Raw genomic sequence first — 22,686 nt, forward strand, 5'->3', positions numbered from 1 at the left:
CGTCCAACTTTTCGAGAAACTTCGATAGCGCGATTCAGAATTTGCATTGCTTAGTAGTTAGTACGCTACGATATTATACAACAGCTTAATTTCGAATATAAAAATAGATGTTGTCTAAGCTAAGTTGTTTTGGTGGAGTTTAGCAACAAACGCAGCAACGAAAAATTTTGTATATTATAATTTATACGTAAACAATAATAACCACAGTACATTATAAAACAATACGTCACAATTTCAGAAATCAAGCTTAAACCTTTCTTAAAACCTCTGTAATCGTCAGGGCTCGTAAACTTTTTTTAAAACATATCCACAACCACCAGAGCTTGTAAACCTTTTTAAAAACATATCGACAACCATCAGGGCTTGTAAACCTTTCAAAACATGGTCAATAATCAGCAGTACTCGCAAACCTTTTTTTTCAAGTGGCCATTGAAACCGACAATATCAGAAATTTCTTTAAAAGGTTAAAGCAATCTGGCTACTGAGTAATAACTTAAGTCTTAACCCGTAGCGACAGGATGCAACAAAAATAGTATCCGTGGGAACCGAGAGGCCGAACTACGATTAAAATTGTTGATTCAATCCGTGCAAATCCTCTTTTTGGCCATTTCATTGTGATAGGGCTGTCAGCGACGAGATGTTATCGCCGTGTGAATAAAAAGGGCATAATAAGTCTGGGTACGAAAATAACCAACATATCAGTTTTGTTTCTGGTATGCCGTACCTAATTATTTTAACTACAAAGATTGATAGATGTAATCTTCATTCTTCACGTATCATTTTATGTGATTCTCCGAAAAATTCACCGATGTACAACATACAGATAAAATTTAATTGTCAATCCCTTAGGGTGGGTTGGAAGTTGCACCAGAGGCGTAGGTAGTTATAGTTAAGGTTAAGGTTATCGTCAAATATGGCGTATTGGCGTCCATTATGAACTTTTACTAGGAATTTGACAGTTCATTTGACAATTTGTTAAAGTTAAAGTTATAGTTAAAGTAAGTTGGTGCAACCCACCCACAAATAATTCAAGACTGTAGTTTGCGACGCACTGAACTTGTAGGTTCAAAAATTTTTATTTTCTTAAGTAACGTTACATTCTTTATTTAAAATATGTAGAGAAGCTTAAAAAACTGTATAAATAACTAATTTTACTGGGCCTTTGATTATAATTTCAACTTAAATAACTTCTGTAAATGGACAACCCTAAGTAGGTAATTCCGTCGTGGCCACGTTGATTTGGTAATTGGTATCGAGGATGTGTGCGACCATAAATACCTCCACGACACACTCACACACACATACATACACAAGCAATGATATCGACGCGCCTAATTTTTTTTTTACGCGCCGGAGAAATTTACTATCGAGGAAATTTATTCCTAGGCAGTTGACGAACCTACGTCATGTCAATTCAATGTTAGCTGTGACCGGTCGGATGGGTTTGACTTAACGCGACCAAATTACTTAGGTCCGCCATTTATTCTGCCTAGGAATCAATTTCCTCGATAGTACTTAATACTACTTTATATGCGTATTATTTTTTTATGAAATAAGGGGGCAAACGAGCAAACGGGTCACCTGATGGAAAGCAACTTCCGTCGCCCATGGACACTCGCAGCATCAGAAGAGCTGCAAGTGCGTTGCCGGCCTTTTAAGAGGGAATAGGGTAATAGGGGAGGGTAGGGAAGGGAAGGGAAGGGAATAGTTGAGGGTATAGGGTAGGGGTAAGGGGATTGGGCCTCCGGTAAACTCACTCACTCGGCGAAACACAGCGCAAGCGCTGTTTCACGCCGGTTTTCTGTGAGAACGTGGTATTTATCCGGTCGAGCCGGCCCATTCGTGCCGAAGCATGGCTCTCCCACGTATACGTACCCACGTATCCCGCGTAACCTAATCTAACCATTAAAACATACTTACAACACCGTTTATAGTGTCTACCTACCACTTCCGTAATACCTGGAATATAACTAGGCCTTTACATCCATTGTAGATGATTTATACGGTATTTTTCATAACACTCCTCAAATACTGTAGTGCCTGGGACAAGATTTTTAAATGTCCGTATGGTTGCCCAAGCGCATACGGCATTCTCGCATCATAGTCGGCCTAGTCCAGAGTAAAGAACTAGTCAATACGTCTGGGACCAACTATGTGCGGGTTTCCTCACGATGTTTTCCTTCACCGTACGAGCATCCATATTATGTACTTGAGATCACAAAATATCTCATAAGTACACGCCTCCACCCGGGTTCGAACCTGCACCCTCTAGGAGTGCGAACCGAAGGTCTACCCATTAGGCCACGGACGCTCGAACATAGTATAAGTACTTATAGGGAGAGATATCCTTATACTATGCCTCGATCGTAGGAATCGCAGACATACCTAATAGATTTTCAATTGTTATGCGACAGCCGGTGATTGATGGGTTAAATATAAATGAACTGATTTCGATGAAATTTGTTTAAGAGTTAAGACTCTTCGTGTCCCGGACAACGATATAGGATAGTTGATTTCTGCGTAATGAAGCTGCGGACAGCATCTAGTTTGTGATCAAAATAGGCTAAGCAAGTTTTCATAATGCTCTCCCCACATTTCGCACGTGGTTTTCAAGAGATGGGTGTTTACTGTTTGTTGTATGCTTTACATTTCTGTATGTGAAAAGCAGAATAACTGATAGATATACAGGGTGTAACAAAAGTAAGTGACAATACTATAGGGTGTGCCGTGTGTACTGTGTACGTATTCCTCGTGGAGAGTTCACTGTGAAAGTAACAGCGCTGAAAGACCAAAAAAATGTTTGTGATTTGTATGGGCAAGCACCCCAGCGTCACGACCTCCGAGTTTGCCCATACAAAAGTGAAAAAAAATTGCTCTGTCAGCGCTGCTACTCGTACAGTGAATTATATACAGGGGACTGATACACACACTAAAGTATTATCACTTAGTTTTGTGACATCCTGTATATGAAATATTCAAGTCTACAGAAAAAAAATTTTTGGCTCGAATGAATGAAAGCACAAGAATTCTGTTCTAGAGCGAGTTCGATTTTCAAACGCAACAAGCCAAAGATTGATAGATGTAATACTCATTCTTCACATATCCTTTTATATGATTCTCCGAAGAATTCACCGGTGAATGAACAATTGTCCAGGTAAAAACATACACAATCAGGTAATAGGTCTGCCCGTTGCGTAATTCTATTGTACAGTTCAAGCGGATACATTAAAATTCTTGGTCACAAAGAACTTTCGAGAATTCATGTAAAACGTAACCGAATTGGCGAATGGCGATGTTATACCATATTAAATATCTGTAGTAAGTCCGCTGCGCTTATAATTTTTAAAGGAAATTTTAATTTTTATACAAAAATATACTTACTAGCTGTCTCGGTGAACTTCGTGTCACTTTAAAACCTTCCCTGGACTTCTACGAACATTTAAAGTCTAAAATCAGCCTAATCCGTTCAGCCGTTTTCGAGTTTTAGCGCGACTAACACATTTGAAAATCCATTTTTATATATATAGATATAATATTAATTATTACTAAATAAGCGCCAAAAATGTAACTGTAATTCTTCTAAGAAATAGCTTGGAAGTCCCAACTTCAGAGGTAACCACGAGCCTCTATGTGTAGAATTTTGAAGTTTTGAAATTAACAGATCGTAGCCGAAGTATTAAGAGGATACACCAGGGGCTAGAGAAATGAAAAAAAAGCACGTGTAATATCTATAGCTGTCTCCCTTACCTCAAGCCTATACCGCAGAACGCGATAGAGACAACTGCAGAAAATCCAGAAAATCAACGATTCGTTGTCCCCTGATTCCTTCTCCAAAACTTAACCGATTTAAGTACTTTTTTCATTAAATATTAAAAAAAGGCTTGAGCTGTGTTCCTGTGTTTTGCTTTTTTTGTATAATCTAGCCAAATCCTTTTTCTGGACGTTTGAACACAGCGGAAAATCTGGCCATTTTTTTGGGTTTTAGAACGTTCATATCTTATTTACTAATTAAATTATGAAAAAAAAGAAAACATAGGGACATCGTATTAGTGGCCGTAGATATTCAGGAAAAAAATTATAACTCTACTAGCATTATCCAGGGAGGAAACAGGGGACAACGTTTGTATGGAAAAAAGGGCGGTGTGGACTCCTCTTAAGAATAGTATGTAACGACTACTTATTATATGAACGCTACGGACGCCTCAACTAGACACATCTATATCTATACATAATATAAAACAAAGTCGCTTTTTTCCCTCATGTCCCTTTGTTCCCTTTAATCTTTAAAACTACGCAACGGATTTTGAATCATTCTTTCAGTGTTAGATAGCCAATTTATCGAGGAAGGCTATAGGCTATATTTTATCACGCTAAGACTAATAGGAGCGAAAAAATAGAGAAAAATGTGGAAAAACGGGGAAAATTATTTGAAAGGGCTAACTTGAATGCGCTAATCTCAGGAACTACTGGTCCGATTTGAAAAAAAATTTCAGTGTTAGATAGCCCATTTATTGAGGAAGGCTATAGGCTACATTTAATCACGCTAAGACTAATAGGAGAAAGTGGAAAAAACGGGGGAAATTATTTGACAGGGCTTATCTCGCGAACTACTAAAGCAATTTTTTTATGTTATTTGGCACAGATAAGAAGAGACCACGTGAAGGATCATAGGATCATCATAGCTATCGATTTTAATAATTTTTTCAGTGGCTATATAATTTATACCCGTGTGACGCCGGGGCGGGTCGCTAGTAATAATATAATATACACACAGAATTTTATAGTGTTGGCAATTCAGATAAAGTTTTGTCAGTTAGTATCAAAAATAATAAGTTAAAATGTACATGCTAACGCCATCTGTTAGCACATTTGAGAAACTGACAGTGTCTATACCTCGTCTATACTCTATTGTAATGTCTAATATATATTCTGTGTGTCTCCTGTTGTAATGTGTCAATTTCAAATAAACTACTCTGCACGTTGCTCTGCACTGAATAACCGGCTAGTTTTATTTGAGGTTATGGGCTTATCCCTGAATTTCCACAGTATTTAAAGTGAAATATTAGTTTTTTTCGAATAAAGTCGTGTTGTGCAAGATGTCAACGAACTATTTAGCTAGTGTGCCTAAGTTGAAAGGCCGGGATAACTACGATGAGTGGACATTTGCAGTTGAAAATTTACTCGTGTTGGAAGGCATGTTACATTGTGTCAAGACAGTGGAAGGAAGAGATATTAAACCCGAAGATGATGCGAAGACGCGGGCCAAATTATCTCTAACCATTGATCCAGCTTTGTACGTGCACATCAGGCAGACAAAGACCTCAAAAGAGTTGTGGGATAAACTGAAATCTCTGTTTGACGACTCAGGTTTTTCGAGGAAGATTTCTTTGTTGCGGCATCTGATTTCAATACGACGAGAGAACTGTGAAAATATGACCGCCTACGTGACTCAAATTGTGGAAACATCGCAAAGATTGAGTGGTACAGGTTTCGATATAACAGATCAGTGGATTGGATCATTGATGCTGGCCGGATTGCCGGATAGATTTTCGCCTATGATTATGGCAATAGAACACTCTGGCATTCAAATCACAGCCGACGTTATCAAGACCAAGCTGATGGATATGGAACCAGAAATGGCATCAGTGACATATAACGAAAATGAGTCTGAATCGGCACTTGCAACAAAATGGGTGAAACATAAAACCGCTGCTGGCAACAAAGGCGGGATGTCAAATGTCAAAATGACAGGAGGAAATAAAAATAACATAACCTGTTACAAATGCAAATCGCCGGGCCATTATCGTAATCAATGTCCTATGGTGGTCAAATCAAACAGAAATAAGTCCTCTAAAGCTTTTAGTGCAGTATTTTTAAGCGCTAAATATGGAAAATACGAGTGGTACGTAGATTCGGGAGCAAGTTCCCACATGACAGCAGTCGAAAGTTGGCTGGAAGAAGATTCGACTCCACAAACTTTCCCGGAGATTTTGGTGGCAAACCAGGAAAAACTTCAAGTCTCGTGTAAAGGAAATGTTAAAATATCAACACAGAAAGGTTATGATGTAACAATAAAAGATGTTTTATTAGTGCCTAGCCTGACAACAAACTTATTGTCAGTGAGTCAGCTTATAAAGAATAACAACAGTGTGTCCTTCTCAGACAGTCAGTGTAAAATATACAATGCGAAGAAAGAACTGGTAGCTGTTGCCAATTTAACTGACGGTGTATACAAATTGGATATCTGTGATACACCAGTGACAAATTGTTTTCTTGCAAAAGACAATGGATTATTGTGGCACAGGCGGTTAGGACACATAAACCATAACGACTTGAATAAAATGAAGAATGGCGCCGTGGAAGGTGTTAGCTATGAAGGCAGTTGTGAAATTACAAAATCTAACTGTGTAATTTGCTGCGAGGGCAAGCAGACACGTCTACCTTTTCCCGTTGGTTCCAGAGCTACGGAGGTACTGGAAATTGTGCATGCTGATGTGTGTGGGCCAATGGAAACCAGGTCTATAGGTTTGGCCAGATTCTTCCTACTCTTCGTGGATGACTACAGCCGTATGTCATTTATATATTTCATGAAAGAAAAGAGTGAGGTGCCTAAATATTTTAAAGAATTTAAATTAATGGTGGAGAAACAGAAAAATGCCAATATCAAGATCCTACGAACAGATAATGGTGGAGAGTTTTGTTCAAAGATGATGGAAGATTTCTTGAAAGAATGTGGCATTGTACACCAAAAGACGAACCCGTACACACCAGAACAAAATGGTATGTCAGAAAGGAACAATCGGACAATTGTTGAGAGAGCGCGTTGCTTGTTGTTTGATGCCAAGCTAGCAAAAAAGTTTTGGGCAGAGGCCGCTTCAACAGCAGTTTACTTAAGAAACCGGTCTATAGCCTCAGGTTTGCATGATAAAACTCCGTATGAGTTGTGGCATGGCAGAAAACCTAATATGGCTCATATACGCATTTTTGGTAGCCCAGTGATGGTGCACATACCTAAGGAGAGAAGGAACAAGTGGGACAGAAAAGCTCAGCAGCATATTCTTGTTGGTTACTCTGAGTATGTGAAGGGCTATAGAGTGTATGACCCAGTGAAAAATAAGGTTACAACAAGCCGAGATGTAGTAGTGATGGAAGGAACATTGGCAGGTGGAAAATCGGCAGCAAGTGAAGCTACATGGTGTATCGAAGAAAACAGTCATGTTTCAGAAGTGAATGATCGTTCAGTGGGGGATTGTAACAGTATGGAACGATCAGAGTTAGAATCAGAGACCCCATCTGACAGTGAATCATCACAGCAAACATTCTATGAAGCCGAGGCCGATGAGACTTACGTTCCCGATAGTTCATCATCTAGCAGCAGTCCAATTATGATGCTGGAACAGGAACCAGACGCAGAGTATTCCAGCAGAGAAAAAAGAGTGCGGCGGAAGCCTGATAAGTTCTTTCCAAGTTGGCTGGTCACTACACATGGTGAGCCGACAGTGGCAGAAGCGCTAAATGGTCCCGAGAGTGTGCAGTGGAGAAAGGCAATGGACGAGGAAATCGAGTCATTCCGAAAGAATGAAGTGTTTGAACTTGTGGATGCTCCAAAAGGAGCTACTATTGTGCAGTGTCGGTGGGTCCTAAAAAAGAAATACAAAAGTGATAGTGAAGTGCAATACCGTGCGCGATTAGTGGCAAAGGGTTTTACCCAAAGACAAGGAATTGACTATGATGAGACATTTTCGCCAGTTGTTTGTCACTCTACTTTAAGACTATTGTTTGCGCTAAGTGTAAAGTTAGGATTAGAAATTAACCAATTAGATGTTAAAACGGCTTACTTAAACGGTAAATTAAAAGAGGAAATATTTATGTGTGTACCAGAAGGTTTTGTACCCCAAATGGGTGGTAAAGTTTTAAAACTTAGGAAGGCAGTGTATGGATTAAAACAATCCGCGTTGGCCTGGTATGAGAGAGTCAGAGATGTTTTGTGTAAAAATAACTTTAAAAACTGTACACAAGAGCCATGTTTATTTACAAAAATTAATAAGGATGTAAAAATAATAATAGCATTGTACGTCGATGATTTTCTTATATTTTCTGATAATAAAGTTGAAACTGAGAAGCTAAAGTGTATCTTGAGCTCAGAATTTAATATTAAAGATTTAGGAATGAATATTAATGTAAAGAAAAACTCTAGTAGTTATGAGATAACTGTCGATCAGCAAGAATACATAGATGAATTGTTATTAAAATTTAAAATGACTGATTGTAAAACAGTGGATACCCCTATTGAAAGTAAATTAAATGTAACTAAGGCAGAAAAATGTATGTCAGGTATTAGTTATCAAAAACTTATAGGTTGTCTCATGTATCTAGCTGTTATGACAAGGCCTGATATTGCTTACTCAGTTAGTTACTTAAGTCAATTTAATACTTGCTACAATACTGAGCATTGGAATTATGCAAAAAGGGTGTTGAGGTATTTATGTAAAACAAAAACATATTGTTTAAAGTTCAGTAGTAAGGGAGATGGTTTAAGTGGTTTTGTCGATGCCGACTGGGCTAGTGATTCTTTAGACCGCAAGTCCTATACTGGTTTTTGCTTTGTCATGTCAGGTTCAGCTATCTCTTGGCAGAGCAGGAAACAGAAAGTTACAGCGCTTTCGAGCACAGAAGCCGAATATGTGGCACTTTCTGAAGCCTGCAGAGAAGCCATATATTTAAGACAACTATTGTATGAACTTACTGGAACTTTGGTCAAAACTCAGTTGTATTGTGACAACCAAAGTGCATTGAAAATGACCAAAAATTATCAATGTCACAATAGAACAAAACATATTGATGTTAAACATCACTTTGTGCGAGAGGTTGTTAAAGATGAAAAGGTAGTTATTTCTTACTTACCAACTAACGAGATGCCTGCGGATTTGTTGACCAAAGGGTTAGGATCCATAAAACATTATAAATTTATGGAGATCTTAGGAATCATTAAAATGTAGTTTACTTAGTTCATAGTTTGTTGATGGTATGTGATGTGTCATGACCACGTTTACTTATTTTTGATAAGTGGGGGTGTCAGTTAGTATCAAAAATAATAAGTTAAAATGTACATGCTAACGCCATCTGTTAGCACATTTGAGAAACTGACAGTGTCTATACCTCGTCTATACTCTATTGTAATGTCTAATATATATTCTGTGTGTCTCCTGTTGTAATGTGTCAATTTCAAATAAACTACTCTGCACGTTGCTCTGCACTGAATAACCGGCTAGTTTTATTTGAAGTTTTGTGTCTAAATTCATTGTTTAGATTTTTATACCTACTCAAAAGTTTACTAAGCTTATACTGTACCTATATAAGCTATTGTTTAAACTTCTGCTGACTACACCGTCGACTGCACAAAGGTCGTAACTTGTTTTCGACGGGGTTTAAAAAGTATCGGATATTTATCAAAAGTTTGACAGTAACTTATGGTTTACCCTTAGAAGTTACTCGATTTATGCTACACAATAATAAAGTTTACTAGACGATATTTTTAGCTACTGGCACCTGGCTAGTAAATATCCGACTGCCAACATCGAGATAATAGTAATAAAAAGAATAATAAAAGTCAAGCGCATCATTAAATTAATGTTAAGTAATCATTTAATTCTCTTTCAGTTTTTCTTTTCTATTCCTTTTTAAATAGTCGGTTTTAGTTTTTATTTATATATTTGGGACCTCGACATTTAAACTTTTCGCTTTTAGTTCACATCATCTTTTTCTTCGTCTAGAATTTAGTACCCTAACTTTATTCAGATTTTTCTGCACTAGGATCAAACACCTCTTTAATTTTCTGCATGACCTGGCCTGGTTTAGCTCATGGTCTTCATGAGCTAAACAATTCCTGGGAACCAACAATGCAGTTTTCGTTATACATTTCTTATGTAACAATATCTCCACATAACACGATACCACCTGAATATCATTACAAAAACAATACAATGTAAATCGTGAAACGCGACACGGTTGAAAATATTGGGTTCCTTACAAATTGCAAGAGCCAACCTCTTGCTTTTTTATCGCGATAGAACCGTAGTCCGCACAATAATTATTCGGGTTAAACTATGCAGTGTACATAGCATAATTATTTTGTTCGAAATACTTTTTTTTGTTTGAAGAGCAAGCCACCCAGGCTTCGACCATAGCCGTGGCGCCGGTTTTTCCGTGGCCGAGTTCGATAAGGATGAAACTCCAAAATATTTCGACCCAAAATTTCATTAAAAAAAAACATAATATTATGTATTATAATTTATAAAATGTACAAAAGTGTGCCTGACTGTGTACAATCAGACCGATATGCGTGTGAAGAGAAAACAAACAAACACACAATAGCACGGATTCTAATCGTATATTCAAGAGGTTTTCTCCATCACCTCGAGGAACCCTGGTTGGAGCAGGTGTACCCGCATGCAGCTTGCATCGTAAATACAAAGTCACAAACATAAGGTCAGAAATCATGAGTATCAAGTATCTTACTAACTTACTGGGACGTGCAGCGTGCTACTTTTCTACTCTTCTTTTATGAAAAAAAAAACAAAAGAACACACTGCAGTGTGCCCGCAAAAGTGGAAAAGAAACATCACGGCAGGCATAAATTGTCGCCACGCGGTAAAAAGCGACTAACTTCCTCTCCTACAGGCTAAATCACAATGGCACATTACTCTTTCTCCGTCTTACGAATTTACGATCAGGGTCACATGTGACGTGACCTGATACGAGTTTATCATTTTTGTTCTATCTGAACGTCGCTAAAGAAATTGTCACTTAAAAAAACATATTTAAAACCATAATATGATAGCCTTTTAAGGTTTCACCTTTGTTATAGCTGGTATCTAATAATATTATTATCTTTACTTCAAATCATATTATGCTATCATACAAATGAGAATGATAAAATATGATAACGTTCTCATCACACACCCATTTCCCAAAACAAAATGGCGACATTAACGGTGTTTTATATCATTTAATAACATTAATTAACGATTTATTAACGATAATTTAACGCTTGGTTACGCTTTGACGGTAATTTTGAATATTTATTAGATTCTTATTACGGTGGGAAGTATCAGATTCTTTAAATTAGATTAATAAACACATAAAAGTTTATTCTTCGATTTCGTTGCATTGATGTGTCTAATAATTTGCTTATCTTGGGCGATTATAATAAGAGAGAATTATAAATCTTGCTACCACGTTCAACAAAATAATATTATATGTATGCATTTAGCAATTTTATATTATAGCAATTAGCAGTCTAGGAATCAACGCAACAAACTTTAGAAAGTAGGCATAAAAGTATTCGTTCTAAGAGACGAATTTTAACCGACTTTCAAAACAGTTCTGGAGGCGATTCTATGTTCGTCTGTGGATATTTTGCAGAGTTCATAACCTCACACGGAAGCATAATATTTGTAACGGACAAGTAAATGCGCGGGAAAAAATGTTGTCCATTGTTTTAGAGATTGGAGTTAGTACATTGTCCTCAAGAGTCTCACTGCGCTTGTCTTATTAACTGCTCATCATGATTACACAGCCATAGATGGGTATATCCTGGGGCATATTGGAAGTTTCCCATCTATACAAATGCGTATAATATATACAGGTCGTTTTGAGGACTAGCTACAAAGCTATAACCCTGTTAGGAACATACTGTATTCTGACGTTACTGTTTTGTGGATTGTAGGCAGCTGGTAGGCTTACAGCATAGTATATAAAAGTATTAAAGACCTAACTGAATGACGTTGCAAGGTACAACTTAAAGTATCTTTAAAAACAATAATAATAATAATAATAATATCTATGGACGCTTTACACCACGTCAGTCTGGCCCCGTGCTAAGTACCTAAAGGACTTGTGTTACAGGTACCAGACAACGGAAATATATTTAATACTTTTATACTATACATATATTTAAGATTTTTATTATATCATACACATATTTAATACACATCCAGACCCGGGAACATTGAAAACTTTTTTGTTCCGTCGGCGGGATTCGAACCCGCGACCCCCGGCTTGAGCTACCAACACTGAGCCACAGAGGTCGTCAAAATGTTGCATAACATAAACGTAGATAGTGGAGTAAAGACTAAAGATAGAGCAATGGTACATATTTAGTTTTTTAATGTTTTTAGTTTTTTAAACCGATTTCTCAAAAGAAGGCAGTTATTGAAATTTTAATCAAACTCGATACTTTGTCATTGATAATTTACATATCGAATATCGATCTTCTAGAAGGCTCTCCGTGGGAATCCGTCACAGGAAGGCGATTAGATCTCGAAGATGGCCGCTAGTTGACATTCAACATGGCTTCGAGAATTTTAAGCGGGTCCACACGCACGTGATCTGGATATGTGTAGCAATCAGAATACTTATCAGTTAACCGACTTGGCTAAGTAACTATTTTGGCAATCTACTATGTTTTATACAGCATAAGCTAGTGATATATTTTTAACCGACTTCCAGGAAAGAGGAGGTTTTCTTATATATTTCTCATAATATTTTAAGGCCTCTCCATAAAGTTAATATACCTAGCGGAATAGAGAAACAAAGGCCTGAGCAAGAGAGATGTCACTATCAGTAACACTGCGTGGTAAAGAGACGTGTGATACAATATGACAGCAGCACTCCTTTTTTGACGTCCAGTCGGCACGTGCCGCACGTTGACAATTTAATCTCATAGAAATCATGTTCAATCATGCTTGTGTGTATACGTACACATATTTTTACACACAGATGAAATCAATTTCGGTTTCGTTTGACAGCTCGAGATTGTTGCTATATTCCGCTAGGTATATTAACTTTATGGGCCTCCCTAGGCCCGTGATTCGTGGACCATACTAGCGAACACACAGAGTACAGGCATATTCGTCTATGGTCGTCATCGATTATTCCTGCACCTGATCTTTAGGGTCAATTCAGACCGCAACGCGACGCGTATCTGCATTCCTAAAGTAATGATTTGACAGATCTCGATTGCGTGAGTGGAGACGTCTTGCAAATCTGTCAAATCCATACAAGAAATACATATACGCGTCGCGATCTGAATTGACCCCAGACTAAAGTCATGTTGGCAATCATTGTTATCTTAATTTATAAACAAGATGATAAGTGCATTCAGCATTGCTAGATAAATATGTAGTATTTTGTAACATTCAAGAGTGTGGCCTTAAGAAATACCTACTTAAATGAAAGAATCACTTAAAGTGCTAGAAAGCCCGCGTATTCTATACGATATAAATAAAATACTCTATCGCTCATAGAGTATTATTAAGGGTGGGTTGCACCAACTTACTTTAACTATAAAATTAACCATAATAAAATGTCAAATGAACTGTCAAATCCCTAGTAAAAGTCCATAATGGACGCCATATTTGACCATAACCTTAACCTTAACTATAACAACGCCTCTGGTGCAACCCACCCTATTACGTTTTTTGTGGAATTAATTATTTAGAAGCCGAGATTTTAGACCCGATTTAGAGACGTTAACTTTAGTTTGATGGACATTTTAACATTACGTACATTTGTCGTCAATCTCTTCGTTAAATTAAAGATAAGTAATAATTATCACTTATAATACCACAAGAGCTACAACGACTTTATTTGTTTGCAGGGAACCTTGAGGGAAATGCCAGATAATTTTGAAGCTCGTGTGGTATTCGGGGGATTATTTTTCCGTCCCAAATGTCGGCCAATAGAATTAGAATTCGTTTTTTATATATAGCAACTACCAGAGAAAATTTTCAAAAAATTATCAGTATAATACCATGTAGGTTGTACCACGTGACGTCGAATGGTGCAATTCTATTGGTCGATATTTGGGTCGGAAAAATAATCAAATATATCTCTGGGTGCGGGCGTAAGTCATTTACAAAACTACAAGGTTTAAATTTTGAGTCATTCCTACGTGACTGTACTTGTATTAAGTTACGGATTTAAAGTACACTTGCTAACAAAACAATATAAAATATTCTATGCGTGTAAAATACTGATTTGAAGTGATTTACAAATATTTACATTCAAATTAGTATTTGGACCTTTGTTTTACGAAGAACTGGACTACTGAGTACTGTTTATGTATTAAGAGCTCGCCTGACTCTAAAAATCAAATATCGTCCTTCTCTCTTCACACTCACGCCCGTCTTTCATATGCCAGGTGAAAAAGGACGGCGCGGAATCAACGCCGAGTTAGTTTTACTTGAATAAAAGACGAACTATAATGATTATGAAAAAAGTGATTTGAGCAAATTTAGGTTTTATCAATACCTTTTTAGATATTAAAAATATTAAAGAAAAGACAGCAAACTTCGAAGGTCCAAGCAAAAATGTGTCTAAAACAAGGTTTTTTGTAAAAAAAGAAACTATCGAGCATTTTTTGAGTAATCGTGTTTTCGTCTTGAGCATTTAATCTTTATGAACTGAAGTTACTTGTGTCAAAAAATCAGTTTTCTAGACCTTACAGATTTTGAGATCTCGGTTAAAGTATGTAGTCAAGTTAGAGTCATATGGGCTCTTAACTTATTCTACATAACATACCGTATAACAAATTAGGGGACTTACTACAATGTACTACGAAATCAGCATAATATATAGTCATAGTATTCCTTGCTTTAAACTTTTCTTAAAGACATATTTTAGACACTGCTATAGAAAATTAAAAACGGTCCAGAATTGTAAAGATGATTGACATTATTACAAAAGCGAATAAAATACACGAACCCCTCAAAACCATTTCCCATAAAATAAATTTCAATTTCAGAAAGAATTTACAATGTAAATCAGATTTGTAAAAGAACTTTAAAAACGATTTTGTGTAAAAGTAATTTGAATACAGTAAAGGGGCGTTTACAATGAAATAAAACGTGTAAATACACAATTTTCGCTGAGAACGCTCGAGAATTAATGTCAATATGAACAGTCCACATTCTTGCTAAGATATTAGAGTTTTAAGATAGGTATATTTTAACTCTAAGTTAAAAGTTTTTATTCTCATTTTTTGCGACAAAACGGTCGTCAAATGCTCTATTTTTTTTTAACAAAAAAGTACAACCCGCTACAAAACGGTCTTAAATTTTTTATATTTTTTTTATAAAAGACCGCGACAAAAAAGGTCTTCAAAACAGCTTTCTCAACTGTAGCTAGTGCCTACGCACCACAATTTGACATTGAACTTTTCTACGGAATCCTATTCGCACGATTAATGGTACGACGACCTGGGACGTGCGAAATCGCCTTTTGTCTTATAAAGAAATTATCTTTATTACACGAGAATTACAAAAATGTAATTGTGTCATACATTTTATGTGAAATAATTTAACTGTATATTGGTACTGAAAAAGTCAATTTAAAAAGATTTATTACAATAATAATTGAAGATGTGAGTGGAAGAACACAATAACTGACAGTAAAAATTGCCATTTTTTTTGCATAAATCCATTTATTTAGAGCCGGATTTTTTTTTTTAAATTGTGCATTTCATGTGTAGCCAGACACATTAGCCAGGTGATGAAATAGATAAGTTACAAAGTGTGTTCAAATTATAAGGGGATGAATTTGAAAATGTCCGTATGTTACAAAATGTTAGTTATCGCGTTCTTCAACTCACGTCTTCAAGTAAGTATATAAAATGTTATGACTCATGGCACTGTGATTTCTTCTAATATTTGTATGTTTGTCTGTTTCATTGCCTAGCTTTTCACACTGAAACCACTGAACCGATTTGTACGAAATTTGGTACAGAGAATAGAGATAACTACTCTGGCGTCCCGGGAAAGGACATAGGATAGTTTAATAATCACGGAAATGTACAGATTCCGCTGGAAAATACACAAATTTTTAATATGCTACTTTGCTGCACATAACACTAATTTTTAATTACTTTATTTGACTTTTCTACGCGTCTGTACGACGAACAAAGGCTGTGGTCATAATAGACATAACTACCAGTAGTTCGACTGCAAAGAGACGGACAGGTTTCAATATCTGTCAAATTCGTCGGGTTTCACTAGGATTATGAACGGAATGTGCCTCGCGCTGGCTGATATAATTTATTTTTAAATATTTAAAATAAAGATTTCAAAATTGGATTCTGACAATTTTAATCGCATGTGCCAAAACACAAACAACAATACGACCAAAGAGGAACACGTCCATCGAATATGTCATATTTTTTAATTCGTAGGTAACAAGTTAACAACCCTAGCGACGATTTTCGTCATAATACGTCAAATTTAAAAATTTCAACATCAGTTCTAAGTCGGCATACTCTATCATTCTGTCTACTCTGCTGTGGTCTTCTCATTTTACCCTCACCGGACTTTACGGCTTTATCGATTTTGTTGAAACTTCGCTCTAGAGTTTACACTGTATAAACTTTAGAGCAAACTAGAGGTTTAGTAACCGAAATATAGTTATTTATTGACGAAACCTCATTTTAAGTGAACTTAAAGATTGTTAGTAGAACTACATAAAATAATCTAGAATTACAGACATCTAGAATACAAATTCTCTAATATAATGCAGAAAAATATTATAAGTAATAATATTATTTATTTATTGATTCCTAAATCCTACTAAATGTTGCCAGACACTTTGTTGCATCGTTCCTAACGCAGAAACCGTACATTTTCCGGGATGAATACACTATATAACATAATATACTATGTGGCTATGACCTTTCTTGGGACCATCTCCATACCAAATTCCATCAAAATCGGTTCAGCGATTTAAGCGTAAATCGTCACCATACACACTTTGGATTTCGCACTAATCAAATTATTATAAACAGTTTATAATGTCCTTATAATAAAGTACTCTACTCACACTCGGTAAACCAAACTAGTTTAGGTAATCAGTGTTTAGACAATGGTTGGAGACGGTCATGCTCTGGTGCGTGGACGTTGACAGCGACTCAGACGCTTGAGTTGTCTGTAAGTAGCATCATCAGCGAGAGAGAGGTGACACAATAGACGCTTGAGGTACTTGTAAAAACACCAGCAAGATAGAGAAAGAGAGAGAGAAGATAAGAATAATTCACGACGTGAGTGGAAAAATAGGGTAAGTAACATGAAAAGCTTCCCGTTTTTTGCTTAAATGGAGGCTTAAGGGCCGGAAAAATTATTTGAAATAGAAAAACTGTGGATTATATGTGTAGCCAGATATATTAGCTAGGTTATGAAGTAAATAAGTTACAAGTTTTATGAATATAACAAGGGAAAAAATGAGTTATTCTCCGTATGTTACGAAATGTTATTTGTTCGATTCTTCCACTTACGTCTTCAATTATCATCAGCGAGATGGAAATATAGAAAAAGAAATGATGAAACAGAAGCTTGAATTCAACCGAAGGATGATCAGCGCCGGAGAGAGAGGAAAAGTGACAAATCACAGTGGCGATTTGGGACTGGGAGTATTTTTTTGAAATAAGGGGGCAAACGAGAAAACGGGTCACCTGATGGAAAGCAACTTCCGTCGCCCATGGACACTCGCAGCATCAGAAGAGCTGCAGGTGCGTTGCCGGCCTTTTAAGAGGGAATAGGGTAATAGGGGAGGGTAGGGAAGGGGAGGGTAGGGAAGGGAATAAGGTAGGGGATTGGGCCTCCGGTAAACTCATTCACTCGGCGAAACACAACGCAAGCGCTGTTTCACGCCGGTTTTCTGTGAGAACGTGGTATTTCTCCAGTCGAGCCGACCCATTCTGCCGATCATGGCTCTCCCACGTATCATGCATTGCGTGGCAATAGGTAAACAAATAGACAATACATAACACTTAAATAGGCTGTAGGAGAAGTCAGGATTCAAGGCTCTGGACTTGTACAGACAGTAATTTTTCTGACTCAAGAATATTCTGTAATCTGTACGAGTCAGGACTTAAGATTCTCTACTGCATGTCGGTATAAATCTACGTCAAAAAACGAGGTAACCAAGAAATAGCCTTTGCAGATTGACTCTTAATACGCGATACACTATGGATTTTATTGCCGACTACAACCACAAAGAGCCTAAAATTGGCCGGCGAAGCTAAGACCTTAAAATTGGCGTTTCAGACATGAAAGTATTTAATACTTTCATGTCTGAAAAAACCTAATAAACATGACATGATAATGAAAAACGGTACTCACCAGGATCTGTGCGTTATTATGTCGGTCGTCCACCCAGGCGACCAGAAGATCAGCTCCTCTCATATTCCTCGCCGTGTTGAACCCCAAGCCAACATAACCACGGGTTCTCGCTTCCATTCTGAACGTGATACTCGAATCTGTGTTCACCCATCGCAATACTACGTCTCCTTTCTCATCTAATCTCTCAGAATGAGCCCAGATTAGACTAGCTTCGTACGATTTCGAATCGAAGACTTCTCGCTTACTCCTCTTGTATTGGTTCACTATTTCACTGGTTCGCTCATTCTTCTTCTCAGTCTGTATCAGCCTCATGGCTGCCGCATGTTGAGTGGGATTCGGAGGTAGTTCATTTGGTTGGATGTGAATCTTATCCCTAGGTAGCTTAGCGTCGCAATATAATACCGCGCTAAGCAGTAACACCGATAGAAGACGCATTGTTATTCTGTGCACATAACTGTACCTGAAACAAAAAAAAATACAATTAGTGGAAACTTCAGAGTGTCTGTTTATTTATCTGTCTGTTACCTAAGCTTAAATTTATAAAATGATGTTGATGAGTATGTATGTGGAAAGCACTAAAACACTATCACATAGTGCGATGTAGGATGAACGCTAGTTGGTCCGCCACATACTTTTAGAAACTTTGAGTCCAGAAAAAGTATTTATCCCGAAAAATATAAGGATTTCTCAATAAAGATTGCCAGCAATATATTATATAGTTTATTATATTATTTCTTGAACTTAAGGTTCAGGATAATAAATAAACGTTTATTCTGCGACCATAAAAATATGTTACACATAATATTATGACAGGTATATTATAATATTATCTTAACAAAGTATTTATCAAGAAATGTTGTGTTCATTTTGTATCTTTTTGTCGTTCTAAATGACTAATTACACTAATGATGGAAGATAATTAGATACAGACTAATGAGATATTAGGAATATTATGTATTAACTTTCGAAAATTTTAAGAATTTAGTGTAACTGCTTAAATGTTGATATTTTTGGTTACTTTATTTAATTTTATAATTAAGAAGAAATATTTAAAATCTGGGTATTGCCTTATCATTTTAGTTTTAAGTTTGCATAAATAAAGGTTTTTCTATGTATCTATTGTCTATTTATTTATTGCAGAATGTTTCTCAACCTATGTCATAACGTTTCATACAAACTTTCATGCCCATTTTATCCCCTTGGGGATAGCGGATGCCTACGTCATAACATCTACCCGCATGCCAAACAGCCCGATCCGTCCAGTGGTTTGGGCTGTGCGTTGATAGATTACTATGTCAGTCAGCCTTGTTAGATATTAATAATTATTATTATTATGTACAAATAATAAGTATTGTGAAAGTATTTTTGAAAAGTTTATTTGAATATAAGGAATATTAAAAATTTTATTTGCCGTGAGTTCGTGACCTTTTTACCCGATTACAGCGAAGTAAGGAAGGGTAATGATTTGTAATAAGTTCATGCAAATTAAAATAATTAAATTTGAATATTTATGTGAATTCCATTGTTACATTTTTACAGCTACGAATTTAATTACTTTGAATACGTTTAGGGTGTGCTTACAATCCTAATGAAGAGTAGAAACAGCAGTTCCAAATAATCAGCCAAGTGCGAGTCGGACTCGCGCACTAAGGGTTCCGTACCGAGAGCGAAAATAAGGAAAAAATTGTGTTTTTTGTATGGGAGGCGGGAGCCCCCTTAATTAGGTATTTATTTTATTTAAATTTTAATATTTAATATTATTAAAGCCTATACATAATATTATAATTGAGGATTTTGTGAAAATTTCAAGTGTTTATATGTAGCCGTTGTGGATTACGAGCCAAAAAGACCAAAAAATAACGTTTGTTGTATGGGAGCCCCCCTAAAATATTAGTTTCATTTTGTTTTTAGTATTTGTTGTTATAGCTGCACCAGAAACACATAATCTGTGAAAATTTCAGAAGTTTAGCTATTCAAGCAGTTCTTGCGTTACAGCCTGGAGACAGGCAGACAGACGGACAGACACACGGACGGAAGTCTCAGTCATAGGTTCACGTTTTTACCCTTTGGATACGGAACCCTAAAAAGGAGGTTCCAGTTCGTCAGTAGATATTATTATTATTTTATTCACTATGTAGATTTAGGGCCTGAAGTCCAAATAGCAAACCCACTTATTTCTTCCGTTTTCCTTTGGCTACGCCACGAATGCGCAGCTGCCCTGCTAACCCCGACATTAATCTCGTGTTGCTATAATCCGTTGTTCAACGTGACACATCGTAGACATTACGCGATAATTAAACGTCTGTAGTGGATATACATCACAGTTTGTACACGTTAGCACGTAATACTGTAAATATATTATACTGTGACGTTAGTTGAGTCCTGAAAGGTATTCTCCAAAATCTAAATCTGTCAATTTACTGCGTGAGGGTAAAAACGGGACTCTATTATTAAGACTTCGTTGTCTGTCTGTCTGTTTGTCTGTCCGTCTGTCCGTCTGTCTGTCTGTCTCCAGGCTGTAGCCTGTATCTCAAGATTGTGTATTTTTGTTGCTGATCAGCAACAAATATTAACAACAAAATAAAATTAATATATTTAAGGGCGGCTCCAATACGAAAAAAAAATTGGCCTATTTTTGCTCTATTTAACGGTACGGAACCTTTTGTGCACCAGTCCCACTCGCACTTGGGCTTCAGGTTGTATTTAAGGCGCAGACAGCTGCCAATTTGACATCTTTGTGCAGTTTTCTAGACGTATGTATTTCATTGATTGGCACAAAAAAAATATATGTGATTTTTGATTATATTTGGAAAAGCTTGTCCGATTTAAATAATAAAATAATGTACTCCTACTGGATGAAAAAAAATACCAAAGTCACATCTTTCGGGAACTTTAAACAGTTCTAACTAAAGTAATAATACAATCTATGCTTTAAAAATTTGTTTATTTGATACCTTTTACAAAAATCCAAAGATTGCCCGATTTAATTTTCGGCTCTGACATCTAGATTTCCCACAATATTTATTTTTCCTCTAACAAACGAAAAATATATCCACGCTTCTGAGTGAACATTTCACATCTCTCTCTCTCGCATGAAAACCGACAGTGTTCGCTGAGGCGCGGTGCTATGTGGACGTGTGACGGATTTCGCTCTGCCGATATTGTGATTTTAGTGTAATTGAAGCGTTTAGTTCTTAAAATTTGTATATAGGTATTTCTCATTGTTTTATAGTATATTAAGTTTATTCTGTAAATATTTTTCTGTAAATATTTGAAATTATATTGCGCGTCTGTAAAAATGGGTGACAAGAAAAAGAAAAGACGTCCAGCAAAAAGCGACAGCTTCGTGAAAGCCACAAATACATGATGGAAGTAAAAGTAAGTTCAATTTTATCTACTTTCTAGTTGCGTACGTCTTTATTAAAAAAAAACGAACAATTACGACCCCGAATCAAAATATTTCGTCACTCTCAATATGTTTTAGGATAGCCAGGATCGTTGTATCAAATAAAACATAAAAAACTGTATTACGATTGATTACGATTTACGAAAATCCTCTAAGATTCGAACCATAGACCTTGGAAATTGACATAATAATGTTATCACAATCGTTGTGATAACATTATATCAATTTCCAATCGGCCTATGGTTCGAATCTTAGAGGATTTTCGTAAATCGTAATACAGTTTTTTATGTTTTATTTTATCACTGATAATAATTTTGCTTTGTATCTGAACATTTATGTTGGAGTTTTGCACTCCAAAATAAATGTTCAAAAAGTTAAAAAATCACCACTCATAAAGTTGATTATTTCGTTAGCCTAAATAAGTTTTAGCGTCGCGCGTCGGGGATCGTTCTGATAAATCAATATTCAATCGGTCTATGGATCGAGTTTCAGAGAATTTTCGTAATACTTTTTATGGTTTTTTTTTATCACTATTAGCACAGAATAAATAATAGTACAAGTACTATAATTAGGTACTATAAGTTCATTTTGCTTTGAATCTGAAGTTTTATTTAGGCCTTTATTATTTAAATTTTTATTTCAGGCGGCGGAAAACCATGGATAGTGCAATTATTGATAACCCAAACGAATCACCAAATGCCAATTCAGATCCAGCGGCAGGTAGTATGTTGGAAAGGTAATATAAGTTTATTTATCTACTTATTATAAGTTGTAACCAAACGTCCTTCACGACTACGAAACACAGCGCAAGGGCTGTTTCACGCCGGTTTTCCTGTGAGTCCGTGGTATTTCTCTGGTCGAGTCGGCCCATTCGTGCCAAAGCATGGCTCATTCATTGTATTTTTTATGATCCAGTTTATCTATTACAAGCTATTTTAGCCTTTTTATGATATTATTATGATTTAATTTTTTTCCAGTCGACCGAAAACGATGGAATTAGATAATAACACAGTGGAAAATGTAGCAAATGCCGATCGCAATATAGCGACGGGTAGTATTTTAAAAAGGCAAGTATATTTTTACAATTACGATAGGCTAGGTAAATATAGATAT

General features: G+C 36.4%; 1 protein-coding gene and 1 long non-coding RNA gene across 2 annotated transcripts in view; one reads left to right on the top strand and one right to left on the bottom strand.

Moving 5' to 3' along the window:
- Positions 1–22,686, bottom strand: part of LOC121735187 (MOXD1 homolog 1-like) — a 103,478-nt gene that overhangs the window by 17,791 nt on the left and 63,001 nt on the right. Inside the window, exon 3 of the mRNA XM_042125907.1 lies at positions 18,168–18,627. Coding sequence (XP_041981841.1) covers positions 18,168–18,602 — 435 coding nt within the window. The 5' untranslated portion in view covers positions 18,603–18,627. The remainder of the gene's footprint in view (positions 1–18,167; positions 18,628–22,686) is intronic.
- Positions 452–20,976, top strand: LOC121735190. Its single transcript, XR_006036819.1, has 3 exons — positions 452–463; positions 5,480–5,487; positions 20,876–20,976. It is a non-coding gene; the product is annotated as an uncharacterized LOC121735190 (long non-coding RNA).

The sequence above is a fragment of the Aricia agestis genome, chromosome 17 (assembly GCF_905147365.1).
Source record: "Aricia agestis chromosome 17, ilAriAges1.1, whole genome shotgun sequence".
Classification (NCBI taxonomy): Eukaryota; Metazoa; Arthropoda; class Insecta; order Lepidoptera; family Lycaenidae; genus Aricia; species Aricia agestis.